Source organism: Camelina sativa, chromosome 3 (genome assembly GCF_030686135.1).
Source record: "Camelina sativa cultivar CO46 ecotype springtype chromosome 3, ASM3068613v1".
In the NCBI taxonomy this organism is placed as follows: Eukaryota; Viridiplantae; Streptophyta; class Magnoliopsida; order Brassicales; family Brassicaceae; genus Camelina; species Camelina sativa.
This window is the reverse complement of record NC_141882.1, coordinates 2,956,703-2,972,262: the sequence shown is the minus strand read 5'-3', so window position 1 is coordinate 2,972,262 and position 15,560 is coordinate 2,956,703. Positions and strand designations below refer to the sequence as shown.

The 15,560-nt window shown below is 39.6% G+C and overlaps 5 protein-coding genes across 6 annotated transcripts; 3 read left to right on the top strand and 2 right to left on the bottom strand.

The window, feature by feature from the left end:
• Positions 1 to 11: 11 nt before the first annotated feature.
• On the top strand, positions 12 to 3,495 carry LOC104766090 (uncharacterized). Its single transcript, XM_010489908.3, has 7 exons — positions 12 to 459; positions 753 to 808; positions 892 to 1,769; positions 1,902 to 2,100; positions 2,355 to 2,552; positions 2,634 to 3,007; positions 3,121 to 3,495. The coding sequence occupies exons 1-7, from the start codon at positions 263 to 265 to the stop codon at positions 3,259 to 3,261; spliced, it is 2,043 nt and encodes a 680-aa protein (XP_010488210.2). The 5' UTR covers positions 12 to 262; the 3' UTR covers positions 3,262 to 3,495.
• LOC104766073 (protein disulfide-isomerase 5-1) lies at positions 3,382 to 6,250 on the bottom strand. 2 transcript variants are annotated; one of them, XM_087508139.1, is made up of 5 exons: positions 5,865 to 6,250; positions 4,853 to 5,024; positions 4,296 to 4,354; positions 4,035 to 4,210; positions 3,382 to 3,901 (listed from the first exon to the last, which is right to left on the bottom strand). In XM_087508139.1, the coding sequence occupies exons 2-5, from the start codon at positions 4,964 to 4,966 to the stop codon at positions 3,810 to 3,812; spliced, it is 441 nt and encodes a 146-aa protein (XP_087364265.1). In that variant the 5' UTR covers positions 4,967 to 5,024; positions 5,865 to 6,250; the 3' UTR covers positions 3,382 to 3,809. The 2 variants fall into 2 exon arrangements, with proteins under 2 accessions (XP_087364265.1, XP_087364266.1); XM_087508140.1 differs by lacking the exon at positions 5,865 to 6,250 and adding an exon at positions 5,381 to 5,862.
• On the top strand, positions 6,015 to 7,449 carry LOC104766062 (mediator of RNA polymerase II transcription subunit 22a). The gene is made up of 3 exons (XM_010489883.2): positions 6,015 to 6,261; positions 6,385 to 6,450; positions 6,885 to 7,449. Exons 1-3 carry the CDS (start codon positions 6,085 to 6,087, stop codon positions 7,110 to 7,112), a joined length of 471 nt encoding a protein of 156 aa, XP_010488185.1. The 5' UTR covers positions 6,015 to 6,084; the 3' UTR covers positions 7,113 to 7,449.
• A 152-nt stretch (positions 7,450 to 7,601) lies between these two features.
• Positions 7,602 to 10,052, top strand: LOC104766053 (elongation factor 1-alpha 1). The gene is made up of 3 exons (XM_010489871.3): positions 7,602 to 7,709; positions 8,294 to 8,775; positions 8,875 to 10,052. The coding sequence occupies exons 2-3, from the start codon at positions 8,314 to 8,316 to the stop codon at positions 9,760 to 9,762; spliced, it is 1,350 nt and encodes a 449-aa protein (XP_010488173.1). The 5' UTR covers positions 7,602 to 7,709; positions 8,294 to 8,313; the 3' UTR covers positions 9,763 to 10,052.
• Positions 10,053 to 12,941: 2,889 nt separating this feature from the next.
• Positions 12,942 to 15,555, bottom strand: LOC104766042 (elongation factor 1-alpha 1). Its single transcript, XM_010489862.2, has 3 exons — positions 15,297 to 15,555; positions 14,231 to 14,712; positions 12,942 to 14,131 (listed from the first exon to the last, which is right to left on the bottom strand). Exons 2-3 carry the CDS (start codon positions 14,690 to 14,692, stop codon positions 13,244 to 13,246), a joined length of 1,350 nt encoding a protein of 449 aa, XP_010488164.1. The 5' UTR covers positions 14,693 to 14,712; positions 15,297 to 15,555; the 3' UTR covers positions 12,942 to 13,243.
• Positions 15,556 to 15,560: the final 5 nt, after the last annotated feature.

Below are 15,560 nucleotides of genomic sequence, written 5' to 3'. Positions count from 1 at the left end.
AATTGTAATATTAGCATATTTTCAACTTTTTTTTTCACATTTTATTTTTTGAAGATTTAATCCTGTTTTTAATTGACGATTATAATTGTTTTATGTAAAAGGTTAGTTAAAAACAAATTTGTTCTGAGAATAATAATAATTCAAATAAGAATTTGGGGGTATTTTCCAGCCACTGAGAGAGCAGCTCTAAGCCGGACGGACGATCCCTCAAACCCGATTCCCTCCTCTCTTCGGTTTGTTCGAGAAATCGTTTCTTGCCATTATGGATTCTGATGCGAGGAGGAACACTCAGGGTTCTTCCCCTTCTCCGAAGCCATCCAAGTTCTCTGTGTACCGGAACCCTGCTCTCGCCGCCGCTTCTACCGCCAATAGCCTCCGTCCCTCGAAATCCGTCCTTTTCTTCATGTTCTTGCTCTCCACCGCTTCCGCTTTCTCTCTAATCTCCTCCTTCGTGGCCGGGTACGTACCAGCTATAGCTTCAGCTTCGTACTGGATGGAGTAAAGCATTGCCTCTTAGTTGCATCGAGTTTTTTTGTCTAGGGTTTTGGAATATTATTATCTGCTGGTTAGAGAGATTTTCCTGACTTGAGTCCTTAGTGTAGTTCCTTCTTGTTTGCTTTCTCTATGATTTAAGATTTGTGTGTTGCTCTTATATCTGGGTACAAGATGATGAAACTCGCTAGTGGTAAGTTCTTATTAGGCATCATTGTTGTTGACTAAGAGTTTGCTTGTTTATAACATTGTTGCTGCAGGGAGAAATGGTTGACCAATGCTTTAACATTTGGAAAATTATCCCAAGAGGCAGCTTGTGAGTTGCATTTTCTCTTGACAGATTTCCTTTTCTTTTTTCTTATGTGTTTAGTTTCTTAATGTATCTACCTTATGTTGCAGATGTCACTGTGAAGGCCTGGCAGGGGCTGGTGACTTTGTTTTGTATTGGAGCGGTGTTGGCTTTGTCCAAAGGCATATCTCTGCACAGAGCAAAGTTTGCTGCTCGAGCAGAAACTAAATCTTCCTCTAAAGAAACCAAAGATCACTTTTCTCTATCTAATCGTCAGCTTGAACTTCTTGGGATAAAGAAAAAAGCTGACCAGAGTGTATCAGAATTTCCAAAGAGTCGTCCCGCAGTGAAACCTTCAGAGTCATTGGAGCCGCTTGTACCAATACATCATCAAACTCTGACTGGGTCAGCGCATAAGTCTTCTGGTGGTGGGAACCAGATGAGTCCATTTAGCACTCCCTCCAAGCAAATGGGTTCACCGTCTTTGTATCTCGTCCCTTCTAGCTCACCAGTTTCTTCTAACCGTGCTTCGTCTGGTCAGGATAAAGCTGTTCCTAGTCCTTGGTCTGGTAGACGGAGTTCTGCAAAAGAAATAGCTACAGAGGATCAGCTTGAGCAGCTTTTGGCAGAAATAGATATGAAAATCACTGAGTCCGCTGGGAAGATGCTGACTCCCCCACCAACAGTTGGGAGTTTTGCCATGGCTAGTCCAAGTACAGTTGGTGGTTCAACTGGTGCCTCTGGGACTACTAGGAGTACACCACTAAGACCTGTCAGGATGTCTCCTGGGGCTCAGAAATTTACGACTCCCCCAAAGAAAGGAGAGGGTGATTTCCCCAACCCAATGTCCTTAGAAGCGGCTATCGAAGGTTTTGGGCACCTAGGTGTCTACCCTCAGATAGAAGACTGGCGTGACCGACTAAGGCAATGGTGTTACTCAGTTTTGCTCAAACCTCTGCTCAACAAGGTTGAAACCAGTCATATACAGGTTTGTATATTCAATTCTTTTCTAAATAAACATTGGTCTGCTGATGAGTGAGTTGATGACCACATTCGAATCAGATGCAGAAGGAGAATTTCATGTTTCTTTATGTTGCTGTAACTTTTGTCATTTGTGCAGGTAATGCAAACAGCATCAAAGCTAGGTCTTAATGTCACAGTAAGTCAAGTTGGAAGTGATTTGCCAACAAATGGAACAGCTACGACAGCTTTACCAGTTGATCGAACAAAGGGATGGCAGCCATCTTACTCTCTTGATGAAGATGCTATTCTTCATCAGTTACGTGCTAACCTTGTACAGGCTATCGATGCTTCCATGCGTAAGTAACTTTCCTACAGCTTCTAGAGTGATGTGGTCCGCAAGTTTGTCCTTGTTAAGTTGAAGTACTGTTCTGTTCTTTTGAAAAGAATATTCAACTTAAGATTTGATGTTTCTCAATAAAATTACTGAATTCAGAAATGCTGAAATTGATTGGAGATCTGAGAGAAATAATGATATCATGTCATTTTATGTGTTGTTGCAAAATGCTTGGGTCTACATATGGTTGCTAATTCTTTCTTCTGGCATCTGCAGAAAAGCTGCGTACAGAGAACCAGCAATTCCAGCAACAACAACAGCAACAGCAAGCAGCACTAATCCCCGTCATGCAGGAATGCGTTGATGCTATAACTGAACATCAGAGGCTTCAGGGCTTAATGAAAGGAGAGTGGGTCAAGGGCCTACTTCCGCGCAGCAGCATTCCAGCAGATTACACAGTGCAAAGAATCCGGGGTATCAAACATTCAAAAGAAATTCCATTTCAAATTTTAGTAAAATTATCGTGACTCTTATATAACTCTTGGCTTTTGGCAGAGCTCGCGGAAGGAACTTGTGTAAAGAACTATGAATACAATGGAAGGGCAGATACACGTGAGAGAAACAAGAAATGGAGCCTGGAGCCTCCAACCGATTCTCATCTGCTTCTGTACTTGTTCTGTGCCTTCTTGGAACATCCAAAATGGATGTTACATCTGGACCCCAGCTCTTATACCGGGACTCAGGCGAGCAAGAACCCGTTATTCATAGGGGCTCTTCCCCCAAAAGAGAGATTCCCAGAGAAATACATCGCAGTGGTGTCGGGTGTACCTTCGACGCTCCATCCTGGTGCATGTGTTCTTGCTGTTGACAAGCAAAGCCCCCCAACGTTTGCCTTGTACTGGGATAAGAAAGTGCAGTTTACTCTTCAGGTAATGATGAATATAAGTGTATTTTTTTATAGCTTGTAAGGAACAGCCACATATTTAAAAGTGTGAAATGGGTCTCTTTTGGTTTGTGATGAACTTGTTTGGAAATGGAACAGGGAAGAACAGCGCTATGGGACTCTATGTTACTGATATGCCACAGAATCAAGGTGGGATACGGAGGTGTTGTTCGCGGGATGAGTCTTGGTTCTTCAGCCCTTAACATCCTCCAAGTTGTTGATTCAGAAATTGACGATTAAAGAACCTGGATTTGCTTGTGACAGTGGAGGTGCAATGTTAGGAAACGCCATCTCATTTTGTCATTGTTAGACGGAAGTAGCGAGATTAGTCTTCTTTGGGTAGCCATCTTATTCTTGTAATAAGTAAATATTGAGGATGCTTTCTTTTAACCACTAGAAAAATCAGTTGGTGGACAACATACACTGTTCTTACATTCCACTGAATATGAAATTTCGTAAGAACCTTTGTCTGCAGCTGCTGTTAAAACGAACAAACATACAACACAAGCTTGTAAAGAATCTCCACTATGTACGCGTGTCTTTGTTTGTCTTGACTGTAATTAAAATGGAAAGTTGGAAACTGAAAATTTTAGCAAAACAGTGTGGTTTGAAAAACCAACGATAAGTTCCTCCATTGTGCTGGACTGGATCACTGGATACCGAATTTTGAAGCCATGCCTATCTAACTAACAGTAGAAGTCACAACAGCATAAGCAAACTGAAAACTGAAGGGAATGTGTCAGGTTCTTCTAATAATCACCGACTAGTTGTATCACAGATTCACAGATTCACAGTTCCTTGTCTTCAAGCTGTGCTTTTTCTGCTGCCTTTTCCGTTTCCTCTACAACAAACGCCCTGAGCGATTCAACATCTCTTTTACCTGAGTTTATAAATGCATGTATAGAAAAAGAAAGATCAGCATATATTATCACTCACTATAGGATTACAAAAGGTCAAAATATTCATGTGCTTGTGTGTGCACAACCACGGAACGCATGTAGAAGCAAGTTTACCTTGGTATTTTGTAACTTCCTCTCCATTGTAAAATAGCTTAAATGTTGGATATGAGTGAATCTCAACTTTGGTGCAAACAGATCTGCTAATACCACAATCTACTTCACCAATCTCAATCTCAGCGTCTCCTTCCATTGCTTTTCCCAATTCTTCCCACAAATTCCCCAATTTCTTGCTGTCATTCAGAAACATTTTCATCAGCAAAGTGATAAACAAGCCAAATTAATTACGTATAATTCTCACGAAACAAGAACACTAACCAGTGCTTACACCAAGGAACACAGAATTTTACAAACCATGCAGTATCTTTCTCCTTCACCTGAACCAATAAACATGGAGAGAGTTAACATCCCGTTCTGTGTCTCAACTATGACTGTACATGCTACGCCAAGAGATGCAACCATCTGAAGTTGATATATGTTATTTGACAGGACTAGCTTTACAAATTGATTTAACTTTTAAAATCCAAAACCATAATGTTAACATAGATAAGGAATTTGCATCTATGAGAATGCTCCATATAGAGAACGTAAAAATAGAAACATATCTTAAAAGATTTGAATCCCTGGTAGCTACTAGACCAGTCAAAGCGAGCTAGTCATTCAAACAAAACTAAACAGAGCTGAAACGGGAGTCTCAACTGAGATAGATCAGAAATAACCCTTGTGAGCAAAATACAGATGCCGCTAACCTGTTCTCACTATCTGATCATCAAAGGAGCACAGAACACATATTCTAAACCTAACATGATTCCAGTGAGTTCACGCAAATGAAAATAAACTTGGGATATAGCAAGAGAAGGGATTCAGATCCAAACCTTGTCAGAAAAAGTTTCTGGGGTTAGTGTAATGACTTCTGCTTTAATAAAGTCAATCGGAATAAAAAGAAGAAGTATAATCAAGGGAGCAACAAGCCGAACACCAAGCGTCATCGTAGCAAACCAATTTTACTAGTTCACCAGTTCCGGAACTTCTCTTCCAATTTCGAAACTGCAAAATAATTGCATTTATTAACCACACTATTTCGAAACATAAGGTCAACTATACATACTTGATGGATAATTCATTCATGAATAAATGGCAAAGATTTCTAGAAAACTAGGGTAACATCTGATTTGAGAAACTTATATGTAAGGAGAAAGAAAAAACAAGAGTAAGCAACAAAAAGTGCCAAAAACTTGTAGGAAACATGATGATAATTCAAAAGCCTCAAAACTGCACTTACTAATAATCAGCAATCTTACCCATCTGGTCGAATATAAAGGAATATGCAATCAGAAATCATCATATGATATACGAAACAAAACCACCCCCCAATAGACATAAAGAATAATATGATTTTGCACCTGATTGATAACAGCAGCAGAATTTAAAAACCGATTCTCAATGAGATAAAAATTTAGTCCTGAACAGATATAAAGTGTAAATAAAAGTGGACTTGGAAGCGTTGAAACAACAAAATTACAAAAGGATCAATGCACAATGGCACTAAAAAGGGAGCATAAAGAAACACCTATATAGCCACACACACAAAAAAAGAATAAGAAACAACCTATCTTTAACCAGATTTTTTGTTGTTGCAAACCCAAAGACTGAACCTTTCAAAACCTTAAGGCTTTATTAATCAATTACTAGCAAAAGCGATGTCTCCCAGAACAAAAATAAAAAAACCGAATTCAGTAATTGGATCCGATGATATTCCAAAGAAGCTCAGAAGTACTCTAAAACTAAAACGAATGAACTGAAGCGAGATTCATTGAACGGGATCACATAAAAAATTAAGTAGGGAGATGAATCTTAGATGTGTTTGTATGAAATCGAATCGCTTACCTTGTGCAATACCAATACCGAACACGAACAGAGCAGAAGAGAGAGAGAGAGAGAGGTCAAAGGATGCTTTTTCTTACTTAAGTAACTATATAAGCCCAATAGTTTAGGCCCAATATACTTATTTCATGTCTGTTTTTTTTTTGGTTTTTTGGGGTAAAAGAGTCCTCCTCCATAGCCATCTTCTTAAACATTCTGTGTTTATCTGCAAAGACCGGCGTCGATGATGAATAAAGGCGGTGGTTCTGGTGGCGGAATAGCCGGATCCGGTGGAGGAAGTGGACCAACGGCAGCTGCTGCGGCCGCGGCATTACAGAAGCAAAAGGCCTTGTTACAGAGAGTAGAATCTGACATCACATCTGTTGTGGATAACTTCACGCAAATCGTCAATGTCGCAAGGGTGGGTATATAAGTTGGTTTCTTTCGGGTAATCTCTTGGGAGTGAATAGATCTCTCGCTTTGAGATTTACTGTTTACTGAGGTGAGACCACATCTTTTGGTTTGGGTTTTTTTTTTGGGGTAGGTGAGTGATCCGCCGATGAAGAACTCGCAGGAATCATTCATGATGGAGATGCGAGCTTCTAGAATGGTAACAATTGACTACTTTAATCCATCCTATTCGAAAAAAAATGATTTCTTTATAGCAAATCTAAAAGGTTTTGAAACTCACAAGTAGCCAACTGTTTTGAATCTCTCTGTTACGTGTTTCGAATGGCTTGTTTTGGTAGTAGCGCCTTATGTTGGGTTCAAAAGTTCACATCTTTGTACTCTTTTTGTTTCACTGAAACATTCACTCATGATTCTCCATAGTATATGTTTACTTTGTTCAAAAAGTTTACTTTGTTACCTTATGTGATCTCTTTTAGGCATATATGTATCAGTGTTTCATCTCATGGAGGAACATTCACTAATGAGTCCCTCAAATACTGTTTTGTTTAATAAGTTGTTTCAACTTGGTGGTTTATATTGCTAGCTTATATTTCTGTGTTGTTAACTGAGTTACTCTCAACACAATGGTGGCAGGTTCAAGCAGCTGATTCTATTTTGAAACTAGTATCGGAACTGAAGCAAACCGCTATATTTTCTGGATTTGCATCACTAAACGATCATGTAGAACAAAGAATTGCAGAGTTTGATCAAGAGGCCGAGAATACAATTCGACTGTTGGCTAGAATAGCCGATGATGCATCTGCCAGTCTTAAAGAGCTGGAGTCACACTATTACTCTTCTGCTCAGAGATTGGATATATAGACATCTGAATATTTAAAATAACCAGCAGCAGTCTGTCTAGACCAGTAAACAGATAAAACAATTGGTTCATAAAAGAGAGAGGAAACGGCATTAGTAGAAGCCATTCAAGGATATGCAGTTTGAAGGCATGGACAAGGACCGTTTTTGGAACAATCCTTTCCCCATGCTTTCATCGATTCTATAATCTTCTTATGACTGTTGTATGTATAATCTACGTTTCTCTCAGTTCTCATAGTTTTCAATCTGACGAAACAAGCGTTTGATGTTTCACCAATTTGTCAGTGATTTTTGTTTTGTGAAATTTACTCAAAATAAAGATTTTATTTTGATTTGTAAATTTGATAACGTTTAGTCAAATTCAAATTAACTTTAACTAGGCCGACAAGCAAGGCCCAAGAATAAAAAGGAAATAGTCGGCGAGACAGGGGGTATAATAGTAATTTGCAGATAATATTATGTTAAACCCTAATTTTTTTTATTTTTTTTTCTATTCAGCACTATAAATAAACTCGTATCCCCCATCTTTTGTTTATTCATTACTTTGTTCTTTCTTCACCCTAGCCTCTCTCTATATACTTTTTTGGCGACATCTTTGAGGTAAGCGTTTTCGTACGCATCATCGATCTGTGTTATTTTCTTCTCCGCTTGTGCTGATCTTTGCTGAAACTGTTTCGATCCCTTATCTATGTTACTCTCCTCTCTCGGTTTGATTCTTAGGTGTATCTATATGCTTCGTTGTTGTTCGATCGTTTGAATACCTGATCTAGGGTTTAGAGCTTTTATCGATTGGTGGATTCTACGTTTAATAGTGCAATCGATTGTAATCTAAGTTTTTGATCATCTTGTTTTGAAAATTTGTTTGTGGTGCTTTAATTAGTTGATTTATATTGTGATTTGGTAATCCTGGAGAAGCATAACAAATCCTTTGTTTCCATCTTCTTGATATCAAGTCGTGGAAACTCTCGGATTCTTTGCTAAAAAACTCCTTGAATTGCTGGTTTTAGCTCGCTTAGCTCAGTGGTTAGAGCACCACAACTTTTGTGGTAGAAATCGGTTCGACTCCGATAGCAGCTTTTTACAACAATTTTTATGATAAAGATGATTTTGCTTCATTAAATATGTTTATTGATAATATATGTCCTTTATTGATTGACTCAATAATATGATTGATCTTTCCGCAGATTCTTTTTGACGAGCAGCCATGGGTAAAGAAAAGTTTCACATCAACATTGTGGTCATTGGCCACGTCGATTCTGGTAAATCCACCACTACTGGTCACTTGATTTACAAGTTGGGTGGTATTGACAAGCGTGTCATTGAGAGGTTCGAGAAGGAGGCTGCTGAGATGAACAAGCGTTCCTTCAAGTACGCATGGGTCTTGGACAAACTTAAGGCCGAGAGAGAGCGTGGTATCACCATTGACATTGCCCTGTGGAAGTTCGAGACCACCAAGTACTACTGCACAGTCATTGATGCTCCTGGTCACCGTGATTTCATCAAGAACATGATTACTGGTACCTCCCAGGCTGATTGTGCTGTCCTTATCATTGACTCGACCACTGGAGGTTTTGAGGCTGGTATCTCCAAGGATGGTCAGACCCGTGAGCACGCTCTCCTTGCTTTCACCCTTGGTGTCAAGCAGATGATCTGCTGTTGTAACAAGGTAATCTAATCTTCTTTTATATCCTCTAGTGTGAGATAATTGCTTGTTTCTCTGGTTGTGTTCTGTCTCACTAACTTGGTTTCTTCATGTTGTTTGTAGATGGATGCCACAACCCCCAAGTACTCCAAGGCTAGGTACGATGAAATCATCAAGGAGGTGTCTTCCTACTTGAAGAAGGTTGGGTACAACCCTGACAAAATCCCGTTTGTGCCCATCTCTGGATTCGAGGGTGACAACATGATTGAGAGGTCCACCAACCTTGACTGGTACAAGGGACCAACTCTCCTTGAGGCTCTTGACCAGATCAACGAGCCCAAGAGGCCATCTGACAAGCCCCTTCGTCTCCCACTTCAGGATGTCTACAAGATTGGTGGTATTGGAACGGTGCCAGTGGGACGTGTTGAGACTGGTTTGATCAAGCCCGGTATGGTTGTGACCTTTGCCCCCACAGGGTTGACCACTGAGGTCAAGTCTGTTGAGATGCACCACGAGTCTCTTCTTGAGGCGCTTCCCGGTGACAATGTTGGGTTCAATGTCAAGAATGTTGCTGTGAAGGATCTTAAGAGAGGGTATGTCGCCTCCAACTCCAAGGATGACCCTGCCAAGGGAGCTGCCAACTTCACCTCCCAGGTTATCATCATGAACCACCCTGGTCAGATTGGAAACGGTTACGCCCCAGTCCTCGATTGCCACACCTCTCACATTGCAGTCAAGTTCTCTGAGATTTTGACCAAGATTGACAGGCGTTCTGGCAAGGAGATTGAGAAGGAGCCCAAGTTTTTGAAGAATGGTGATGCCGGTATGGTGAAGATGACTCCTACCAAGCCTATGGTGGTTGAGACTTTCTCCGAGTACCCTCCTTTGGGACGTTTTGCTGTGAGGGACATGAGGCAGACTGTTGCAGTCGGTGTCATCAAGAGTGTTGACAAGAAGGACCCAACTGGAGCCAAGGTTACCAAGGCCGCAGTGAAGAAGGGTGCGAAGTGAACTCCCATAATCAAAACTCTATCCGCAGATGAATTAAAAAATGTTGTTAGTTTGTTTACTTTAGTTTGGTATTTGGCCGCTTGTTTGTGTTACAGCTTCGTCACTAATCCATCAGAGCGTTGTTCCCGGAACTGGGTTCTTGATCGGAGGTGGCGGAGCTACTTAGCACCCGAGCTTTTTGTTTTTTGCCTTGAAGTTGTGTTTTGATTATGAACTTTTTTGGAGAGTATGTTACTTAGCACCCGAACTTTTTGTTTTTTTGCCTTGAAGTTGTGTTTTGATTATGAACATTTTCAGAGCACATGACAAGAAACATTACTACATAAATCATAATTTTTAGAATGGAGAGAAAGTATATAGTGCTACAAGGATGAGATTTGAATGCTCATTTGAGCTGTGATCCAATCGTAATTGAAGTACACGGATTGAATGTTTTGTTTTATGAGGATTTATATCTTATTTTATTTTAAAAGAAAAACTAAATTTATAATTGTGTTTAGTCAACACTTCAGGGTTGATCTTAGTGATCATCAAGCTGACAAAGCCATGATCAAAACAATCCTAATATGATCTCAGTGATCAAGCCATGATCACAAGCCCAATCTGATCAAGTCCGGTCAATTCATGATCAAACCCAGTTAATCACTATTAGTCAAGGTATGCAAAACCTTGAATCCGGCCTACACAGTCATCACCTAAAGAAACTTGATTTTTTTCTCATGAAGTGCCGCCCACAATGTATGGCTAGTTTCCATCTACGAATCAGTCAAGACGGAACCATTCATGTCAACGATCGTGTTTGTTTCTTTTTACTGAGTTTCAAGTTCAACGACTTCACTTCAAATGCAAAAGTTCAGTGTAAATATAGATAAGTCTACATTTTTCCTTTTTCTATTTCGCTATGAAAGCAGTAGAAGTTTATCTAATTGAATTCGTTTTTAATAATAGTTTCACTAAACTGAAAGAGAAAAATAATTTAATTAACCAAATAGATGCAGAAAAGTATATTATATAAACCACAAAATGGATAAATACAATATTCAGAATAGGATACCAAAGAAAAATAATAAATGTAAATGTAGTATGCGTTCGCCTTAAATTGAATAACACAATAATCTATTCTGAGATTATGGGCTATGGAATGGGCTCTATACAAATAATATTTTTGGGTCTAAATTAAATTATACAGCCCACACGATATGTTAATATTAGAACACCCACACGCATCAGAATAGACTATGGAATGGATATAAAACCCACACGCATCAGTTGCGCGAAGAGCGCGTTTACCAAAATTGTGTGGACTGTATAACCCACCAAAAGCACTGTTTTCAACCAAAAACACGTTTCCACAAAAATCCCGCGCGTGATCATATTTATTTCGCATTATTTAAAAACGATCACATATACCAGTTGACAAAAATTCAAGTAAGCCACTAGAATTTATTTATTGTTATTATTACACTTTAAACAATAAATAAATTCTAGTAACAATCTAATTTAGTTTTATGTTAAGCTATTGAAATTGAGCATGTACAATATGTTGAAACAAAAAAAAAATTGAGGATAAAAACTTACAAATTTATTAATTGTGATACATACGTATCTTTAATGAATTAACTAATCCGAAGTTGTTTGAAATTTTTTTATTTATTTTTATGTTCAAAATAATCCTTATTATAAAGAGCAGAAGTCAATCAGCAATTGTAACTGCGGCATTTGTCATATCTTGCATATCTAAATTTGGTAACTCGATCACTGATTAGGTTTAGATTCTTTCCAAAATTAAAAACATATTTCAAACTTTCTTCTTTGTTTTCAGAGCGGTGTGATTTTCTTTTGTAGGCGTTGCTGTTGTGGCTCTTTTCCAGCAGACAAAAGGCTTTGGTTCTCATACCTCTTGGTTTGAAGACACCATTGGAGATGCATTGAAGTCTTTCACGGCTTAATCTTGGAAGTTGTGGAAGACGCTTGCAGATTGGTGGGTTTTTCAATGAGTGTTTTGATGGTCAACGGTAGATCTTTCTCATGATCTTAGATGGCTAACAGGAGTTCTGGTGATTGAGAGGTTGTTGAGCCTCTTCCTCTTTCTAGTCACCGTGTTTTGTTTTCGCTGGACCATATCTAAAATTTGCTTTAACTCGGAAAAGCTTTCCGGTTCATGGTTTCGGAAAACAAGAGCTTGGATCTGAGTATGTCGTTTTGCTAGGAAGAATATTTGACATTAATTGGGTGGCACAATGTCAGAGAATTAGTTCATTTATTTAGAAAAACTTGTGGCGGGTTAGACTTGTCGTTGGTGACCATTAGGAGACGGTATCTGAATACTCCAGTAAAAGAATCTATTTGGCGGCGTAGTCACAAATTTGGGAGTTTTGTATTCGCTGGAGCTAGTAGTTCTGATTTTTTGTTTCTGCTTAACCGCCCGACTTCGACCTTGCTTTCTGTTTCTATTCTCCGGAAATTTAGTTTTCTGTTTTGTAACTATTAACGATTTGTTTTCTAGGCCTAAAGCACGTGAAGGAATAAAAGCTAATTAATTTTAATGAAATTAAACAAAAAAGTAGAATTTTTAATGAAAAATCCACTATATTACTCAATTTGTGTATAATTATTAGGTAGAGTTGCATATACTTATATGTAATCCTTTAAATTTTAATGAAGAATCCATCATATCGTTCACAAAATAAAGCAAACAAAACTGGTTGATGTGATAGATTGTTTTATTTATTTTATCATTCGCGTTCAGTTGATGTAACAAAATTGGTTGATTTAATACATTATCAATTTATTGTCAGTGGCATTTTACATCGTATAGTAGCAGAATGTTCGAGTACCTTTATGATTTTTATTTGATAGGATAGTCCTGTTTGCAGGTCGGATCAGATATTCAAACATAGCCGTAAAGAAAATAAACAAACCATACAATGAAATAGCAAAGTACCACATGACACAGTCACATCTCGTCGGTGCATCTCAAGAAACCAATCCCATAGGAAAACTGTGTCAAGTTTCTTCAATGATTCCATTATATAAGAACCGAATACATAAGTTAAATGGGAAGTTTACCTGTTTATTAAACAAATTACATTAATATCTCTTTTTGGAGTGGCAAAAAAAATGTCAATTTATATGCTGCAATGCTAAATTTCATATGCATAGTTTAAAGACCGGGAGAATGAGTTTAAAGATGATATATGATGATGGAGAAATCCAACAAAGATAAGAGAATAAATCCGCAGGAATGTCACAATAATCCAAAAAAGGTTCAAATTCGAAACAGAATTTAAAGGCAAAAGACAAAAAGCTCGGGTGCTAAGTAGCTCCGCCACCTCCGATCAAGAACCCAATTCCGGGAACAACGCTCTGACGGAGAAGTGACGAAGCTGTAACACAAACAAGCGGCCAAATACCAAACTAAAGTAAACAAACTAACAACATTTTTTGATTCATCTGCGGATAGAATTTTGATTATGGGAGTTCACTTCGCACCCTTCTTCACTGCGGCCTTGGTAACCTTGGCTCCAGTTGGGTCCTTCTTGTCAACACTCTTGATGACACCGACTGCAACAGTCTGCCTCATGTCCCTCACAGCAAAACGTCCCAAAGGAGGGTACTCGGAGAAAGTCTCAACCACCATAGGCTTGGTAGGAGTCATCTTCACCATACCGGCATCACCATTCTTCAAAAACTTGGGCTCCTTCTCAATCTCCTTGCCAGAACGCCTGTCAATCTTGGTCAAAATCTCAGAGAACTTGACTGCAATGTGAGAGGTGTGGCAATCGAGGACTGGGGCGTAACCGTTTCCAATCTGACCAGGGTGGTTCATGATGATAACCTGGGAGGTGAAGTTGGCAGCTCCCTTGGCAGGGTCATCCTTGGAGTTGGAGGCGACATACCCTCTCTTAAGATCCTTCACAGCAACATTCTTGACATTGAACCCAACATTGTCACCGGGAAGCGCCTCAAGAAGAGACTCGTGGTGCATCTCAACAGACTTGACCTCAGTGGTCAACCCTGTGGGGGCAAAGGTCACAACCATACCGGGCTTGATCAAACCAGTCTCAACACGTCCCACTGGCACCGTTCCAATACCACCAATCTTGTAGACATCCTGAAGTGGGAGACGAAGGGGCTTGTCAGATGGCCTCTTGGGCTCGTTGATCTGGTCAAGAGCCTCAAGGAGAGTTGGTCCCTTGTACCAGTCAAGGTTGGTGGACCTCTCAATCATGTTGTCACCCTCGAATCCAGAGATGGGCACAAACGGGATTTTGTCAGGGTTGTACCCAACCTTCTTCAAGTAGGAAGACACCTCCTTGATGATTTCATCGTACCTAGCCTTGGAGTACTTGGGGGTTGTGGCATCCATCTACAAACAACATGAAGAAACCAAGTTAGTGAGACAGAACACAACCAGAGAAACAAGCAATTATCTCACACTAGAGGATATAAAAGAAGATTAGATTACCTTGTTACAACAGCAGATCATCTGCTTGACACCAAGGGTGAAAGCAAGGAGAGCGTGCTCACGGGTCTGACCATCCTTGGAGATACCAGCCTCAAAACCTCCAGTGGTGGAGTCAATGATAAGGACAGCACAATCAGCCTGGGAGGTACCAGTAATCATGTTCTTGATGAAATCACGGTGACCAGGAGCATCAATGACTGTGCAGTAGTACTTGGTGGTCTCGAACTTCCACAGGGCAATGTCAATGGTGATACCACGCTCTCTCTCGGCCTTAAGTTTGTCCAAGACCCATGCGTACTTGAAGGAACGCTTGTTCATCTCAGCAGCCTCCTTCTCGAACCTCTCAATGACACGCTTGTCAATACCACCCAACTTGTAGATCAAGTGACCAGTAGTGGTGGATTTACCAGAATCGACGTGGCCAATGACCACAATGTTGATGTGAAACTTCTCTTTACCCATGGCTGCTCGTCAAAAACAATCTGCAGAAAGATCAATCATATTATTGGAGTCAATCAAAACAGTAGACATATACAATCAATAGTAAGAAGCTACTATCGGAGTCGAACCGATCTCTACCACAAAACAAAGATGTGGTGCTCTGACCGCTGAGCTAAGCGAGCTAAATTCATACAAAATAATCGAGGAGCTCTACAGAAAAAAAGTCCGAGAGCTCCCACAACTTGATATCAACAAGGAACAATACATTCGTAAAGCTGCTTCTGAAAATCCCAATCACAAGATAAATCGATAATCACATACATCCTAATAACAACAGCAGAACTAGTTCACTCAGATCCAAATAATAATCCATCGAATAATATAAAAATCTCAGAACCAGATCAATCCGATGATCGAGAAATCGATAAACTATATATCAAAGACGAGATACTCAAAAACGATCTATTAACAAACAAAATAGCATCGAATCATAAAAGAGATACAGGTAAAGAAGAATCAAACTGAGACAGGAGGGTAACATGCAAACGAAAAGGATCAAAACAGTCTCAGCAAAGGTAAGCAAAAGAGAAAGAAACAGATCGTAGATTCGATCGAAGACGCTTACCTCAAAGATGTAAGCAAGGATAGGAGTGTGCAGCGGCTAGGGTGAATAAGAAAGAATGGTCCAATGAATGAGCGAGCTATGATGACACGGGATACGACTCTTTATTTTTATAGTGTTGAATCCATCGAAACCTAGGGTTAACCATAAAATATCGTTTTGTAAATTACGATTATGCCCCTGTTCCGCCGACTCTCTCTTGGGCCTTGGGTCGGCTCGGTTGTGTTTCATAATAAAGGTAACAAAACTTCATACTCAAGTTAATTT

Excerpts from the sequence above, each read along its gene's own strand:
- LOC104766090 (XM_010489908.3), top strand. The coding sequence starts at position 263 with ATGGATTCTGATGCGAGGAGGAACACTCAGGGTTCTTCCCCTTCTCCG. Across the intron at positions 1,770-1,901 it reads TTGAAACCAGTCATATACAG|GTAATGCAAACAGCATCAAA; the intron begins GTTTGTATATTC and ends TCATTTGTGCAG. Across the intron at positions 2,553-2,633 it reads CACAGTGCAAAGAATCCGGG|AGCTCGCGGAAGGAACTTGT; the intron begins GTATCAAACATT and ends GGCTTTTGGCAG.
- LOC104766073 (XM_087508139.1), bottom strand. The coding sequence starts at position 4,966 with ATGACGCTTGGTGTTCGGCTTGTTGCTCCCTTGATTATACTTCTTCTT. Across the intron at positions 4,355-4,852 it reads CAGAAACTTTTTCTGACAAG|GTGAAGGAGAAAGATACTGC; the intron begins GTTTGGATCTGA and ends TTATTGGTTCAG. Across the intron at positions 4,211-4,295 it reads GTTCCTTGGTGTAAGCACTG|CAAGAAATTGGGGAATTTGT; the intron begins GTTAGTGTTCTT and ends TCTGAATGACAG.
- LOC104766062 (XM_010489883.2), top strand. The coding sequence starts at position 6,085 with ATGATGAATAAAGGCGGTGGTTCTGGTGGCGGAATAGCCGGATCCGGT. Across the intron at positions 6,262-6,384 it reads AAATCGTCAATGTCGCAAGG|GTGAGTGATCCGCCGATGAA; the intron begins GTGGGTATATAA and ends TTTTTGGGGTAG. Across the intron at positions 6,451-6,884 it reads AGATGCGAGCTTCTAGAATG|GTTCAAGCAGCTGATTCTAT; the intron begins GTAACAATTGAC and ends CAATGGTGGCAG.
- LOC104766053 (XM_010489871.3), top strand. The coding sequence starts at position 8,314 with ATGGGTAAAGAAAAGTTTCACATCAACATTGTGGTCATTGGCCACGTC. Across the intron at positions 8,776-8,874 it reads TGATCTGCTGTTGTAACAAG|ATGGATGCCACAACCCCCAA; the intron begins GTAATCTAATCT and ends TGTTGTTTGTAG.
- LOC104766042 (XM_010489862.2), bottom strand. The coding sequence starts at position 14,692 with ATGGGTAAAGAGAAGTTTCACATCAACATTGTGGTCATTGGCCACGTC. Across the intron at positions 14,132-14,230 it reads TGATCTGCTGTTGTAACAAG|ATGGATGCCACAACCCCCAA; the intron begins GTAATCTAATCT and ends TGTTGTTTGTAG.